We start from the raw sequence: 4,985 nt of genomic DNA on the forward strand, positions 1-4,985 counted from the left end.
CGGCTGTGGGCTCTATCCCTGGCCCTGGTCAGGGAGGTGGAGGCAACCAGTTGATGTGTCTCTCTCACATCAGTGTTTCTCTCTCTCTCTCTCCCTCTTCCCCTTCCATTCTCTCTAAAAATCAATGGGAAAATCTCCTTGGGTGACAAAAGAAATAGAAAAAGAAAGGGAGGGAGAGAGAAGAGACAGAGACCTCTCTCCCTCTCTCTGCATGCGCTCGCACGAAAGCCGTGTGGAGACGGGTTGGAGGCAGACTCCTGCCGCCCGGAACAGGGCCTTCGCCGGCACCCAGGCCCTGCTGGGACCTGGCCTTGGACTTTCAGCCTCCAGACTGTGGGAGAAGCACGTGCGCTGTGGCATTTTTTATGGCAGCCCGAGCAGACTGAGTACCTTCTTTGGAATCAAGTGAACTGATGAAGTGAATCAGGAGACTTGGGGAGACTCCCGGCCGCTCAGGGAATGAAGGGGGTGACCGGAGTGCACCTCGGCTGGGCGGTGTCAGTGCCCCCAGCACTGCAGCAGGGTCCCTGCCCTCCGAGCAGCTCCTCGTCCCCACCTGTGCTCCCACAGGCAGGCATCTCTCTCTAGTCCATTGTCCTCGTGGCCCTGGGTGTCCCTCGGGCTCAGGTTCCCGCAGGAGAACGTGCCCAGGAGGGGCTTCCCATCTGGGTGTTGGTACTCGCTGCTCCCTGGCCTGACAGTCAGCCAAGGACGGACACGGCATGGCTGCCTCCCGCTCCCTCCCAGGCCCCTTGCTGGAGCCGTGCACACTGGCAGCGCCTGGCCCCCCATGAGAGCAGTGGAGGTGCCGGGGGACGGCGTCTGACAGATGAGAGTCAGTGTCTCGCTAAGGAAGCTTTCCCGTTGGCTTCCCAAAGCCCCTCTCTGGCCTCTCGTTGCCCTGAGCTCTTGCATGTGCCCCTTCTCCCTTCTCCTGGTCCTTACTTCTGGCTGTTTTCCCTCCTCTGGCCTCCTGAAGGCTTGTCTGTCTTCCTCTTCCGGTCGCACAGCCATGGCCACCTTCCAGGAGAGAGTGCTGCCCTGCCCTGCCTCGTACAGCCATGGCCGCCTTCCCGGGGAGGGTGCCCCACTAGCCGCTGCCTCGGTGGGGAGAAGGGAGGTTCTGCTCTCACGTTGTGGAGCCCCAGCCCTCCTTGGACAGGAATCCCTGTTTCCTCTCCCAGCAGCAGCACAGGCCTTGCGTTTATTTGTAGAACAGCTGACCCTTGAGCTTCACGATCAATGTCACTTTACCCAGCAGATTACCACCACAGACGTTTTCCAAGCTTCCCTTGATATTTTATTCTCTGTCCACAAAGGGACCCTTGGGGGCATCTTCTAATACCTTATAATAATATACCATCAAAACAGTTTACTTACGTATTGCACATAAAATTCCCTGGGAAGGGAGGGGAACCTACCAGGATATTGACTGTAGGACAGAATTTGGGGGGAAGTGGAGGGGAATAAGGAAGAAAAGAAAAAGATAACTTGGGAAAATGTCTTCATTTTAATATATGTATATTAAATATAATTTGCGTTTTTTTAAATATATTTTATTGATATTTTACAGAGAAGAAGGAAGAGAGATAGAGAGTTAGAAACATCGATGAGAGAGAAACATTGATCAGCTGCCTCCTGCACACCTCCTCCTGGGGATGTGCCCGCAACCAAGGCACGCGCCCCTGACCGGAATCGAACCTGGGACCCTTCAGTCCACAGGCCGACTCTCTATCCAATGAGCCAAACCAGTCAGGGCATGATTTGGGTTTTATAAACAATTGAATCCAAATCTGTAAAGCCATAAAAATCAGTTTAGTGTTTGTGGCCACTTTACCTGTTTCCTCCAGGTAGCATGCGGCAGGCGGCAGGTGGGACTTGCTCACACCCTGTCATGGAGGCACATTTACCTGAGATTTAAGTCATAGTCATGGCCTCTCATATTTTATTTGACAAAAAAATAGAAACCACCACAACATTTTAATACTTGCTTTAAACTGATTTGCCCAGCCCTAGCCAGTTTCGCTCAGTGGTTAGAGCACCAGCATGCGGACCAAAGGGTCCCGGGTTCAATTGTGGTCAAGGGCACATACCTTGGTTGCAGACTCTTCCCCAGCCCAGACCCTGGTCGGGGCTCATGCAGGAGGCAAGCAATCGATGTGTTTCTCTAACATCAATGTTTCTTTCTCTGTCCCTCTCTCTTCCCCTCTTCCTAAAAATCGATGGAAAATATCCTTGGGTGAGGATTCACAAAAAAAAATAAAATAAAATAAAATGATTTGCCCACCCAGTGTGACTCGGTGGTTAAGCATCAACTCAGGCACCACATGGTTACTGGTTCAATTCCCCTTAAGGGCATATGCCTGGCTGTGGGTCCAACACCAAGTAGGGGGCGTGCAAGAGGCAGCCAATCAATGTTTCTCTATTCCTCTCCCTCTAAAAGTCAATAAAACATTTTTTTTTTAAGAGTAAAATGTTAAACCTGGGAGGTATTAATTGAATATAACATGTTTGTAGGACAAACCATTACAAGAAAGAATTGCCCAGGAATCTTTACTAGTCCTTATCTGTTACCGTAGATTTGTAAACATCTTGGAGGAGAGGGTTTCTTTCCTAATGTGCCCTGGATTCTTCCCTTCATGCGGAAGCTCTCCCAGGACATGTGTGTCTGTCCTTAGTGTTTCTAACCAGCTGATGACCCAAAGCCTTTTAAAGTAATTTTCCCTGTGAGTGCGTTTTCTAAGTGACAAATCACTCTTATTTTGCTCCATTTTGCTGATAGCAAAGATAACTTTGTTTCCCTTTCCTGTATTGTGGCCTTGCACTCTTCTCTTTGCCCTGCATGTAACAAAAGAGAACGGGAAATCCTGTAGAGAGGACACCCAGTGATCGGACTCGGCTCTGAGTGAGGGTGACGCCTTCCTTCTGCGCATGGGCCGTGAGCTCCGTGGCTCCGTCTGTACCCTGTCGGCCAGCACAGTGTGGAAAGGAAGCTGCTTCGTTGGTTGCCGCCTTGCATCAGGGGCCTTTCCCTGACAGCTTCCAGCTTCTCTCATCAATGCCTGGGCTTCCTCAGCCCGTGGAGAGCAGCTGCCTCTAGACCAGGGGTCGCCAGCCGGTGGTCCGCGGACCACTGGTGGCCCGTGAGGTCCGAAAGGTTGGCAACCGCTGCTCTAGACAGTGCCACACCCCTTACCCCCCTGTCTGGGCCCCCTCTCCCCTGGGGTCCTCCCGGCTTCCTGAGACTGGGCCCTTCTCATCCTGATGACACCGTTGTTTCTCTTAGAACTGAGAAGTAGTTATGCATTTCGTTTCCCTGTTACAAGTAGAAAATAAAGGATCGAGCGGACTACTTTTTAAGATAATGACCCACTGCACTTATTTTTCTTACTCTAGGAGCCTCTGAGTTTATAGACTCAATAGACGAGGAGCCCACTGTGTTCCCCACTGTGGCTACCACTGTCTAGTATAATCGCAGCCTCCTACAGGGCCTGCTTTTGCTAATTCGCTTACAGTGACATAGCAACCAGAAGTATCTGTGCTTCCCCCACAGAAGTTTCCTCAGACGGCCAGTGTTCTCTGCACAGAGATAAGTGCTCAGGAAAGTATAAATGAGGTAGCTGATTGTTGCCAGGAACGTTGTGTGTGCCTACCAGCGGGGCAGAACAGAAGGAGGGCCGCCCGGCCCTGGCAGAGCCCCACTCCAGGCCCCGAGCACTGCAGCAGAGAAGGACCAGCTGCTTTGCTATGAGTGGCCCACCCACCCGGGAGGGCGGGAAGCCGTGCGCAAAAGCCGGCTCCTGATGGTGTGCAGGCTCCAGATGAAATAGGGCAAAAGCACAAGACACTGTGAGGGCTAGGGGTGCCCTGATTTGTTGGACGTGGGGAGAAGTGGGGAGAAAGAGAGGAGGGGGTGTGATTTGTAGAGCTGGGATCTAAAACTAAGTTTAATCAAAGTCATAAGGGCCCCGGGTTTGACCAGGGGAGATTTTTGCCTTCAGGCTTGTTTTTACTCTCACCCACGTACCCTCTCACCTGACCTATGTGACTAGGTAAGTGGGTGTTTCCAAACGCGAATGCCACAGGACAGGCTGGGGCTGTGCTTCAGAGAACCTGATGGTGACGTCATTTGGCCGGAGTGTCAGAAGACAGCAGGGACGATGGTGGCTCCCTGGGCATGCTTGCCCTGTCCCAGGGCCAGCTGACCCTCCGCGGGGCGTTCCCTGAGTAGGGTTTGCAACCAGCTGTTTTCTCATCCTTCCCAGTGTCCCCAGGGCTACGCGTCTCACACCTCTCCTCTTTCTCTCCTGTTTTCCATCAGGTGGCAGCAGACTTCCAAGTCTTCAGGGTTGTCCAGCAGCTTGCAGCCTGCGGGTGCCAAAGCTGATGCCCTCAGGGAAGAAATGGAGGAGGCTGCCAACAGAGTGGAGATTTGCAGGGTACCCCCTCTTTGTTCCTCTCTACTGGGACAGAGGAAGGAGCCCTAAGGGAGTCCCTTTTTGTTCACGGGAGTTCTGTTAAAACCCTAAGTGTGAGCCTCAGCTTGAACTAACTGACCCCAGCTTGCCGGCCAGCGTCTGCAAAGAGCCAGGCATGAATCCTGAGAGCTGGGGCTCTGAGGGTGACATAGACAGGCAGGCAGCAGGAGTGATCATTGGTGTTCCTGTCTGGTAGGCAAAGAGAAAATGACTGTGGTGTCTGCTTAAAGCTTTTGTGAGTCGTGCATCCCAATTCATAGTTTGTAAGCTGCACAGCACAGTTCATCATTTACAGGGGTGGGGAACGTCCAACCCAAGGGCCTGTAAAATCATTTGGTCTGGCCCTGCCAAGGCAGTAGGGGGGAGTTAATTAAATGTTTGATCAAATATAAGAGGCTAATTTTTAAGTTGATAATTTTGTATGGCCCACGAATGATGTTACAAATATCCAAATATACAGATCTGTTAGAATATTTATTTACTTATTTATTTACTTATTTTTACATA

At 51.6% G+C, this 4,985-nt stretch overlaps 1 protein-coding gene across 1 annotated transcript in view; it reads left to right on the top strand.

Moving 5' to 3' along the window:
• Positions 1-4,985, top strand: part of ARHGAP44 (Rho GTPase activating protein 44) — a 184,475-nt gene that overhangs the window by 115,872 nt on the left and 63,618 nt on the right. Inside the window, 1 exon segment of the mRNA XM_006761694.2 lies at positions 4,322-4,439. Coding sequence (XP_006761757.1) covers positions 4,322-4,439 — 118 coding nt within the window.

This window comes from Myotis davidii, unplaced genomic scaffold, assembly GCF_000327345.1.
Source record: "Myotis davidii unplaced genomic scaffold, ASM32734v1 scaffold37, whole genome shotgun sequence".
Taxonomy (NCBI): Eukaryota; Metazoa; Chordata; class Mammalia; order Chiroptera; family Vespertilionidae; genus Myotis; species Myotis davidii.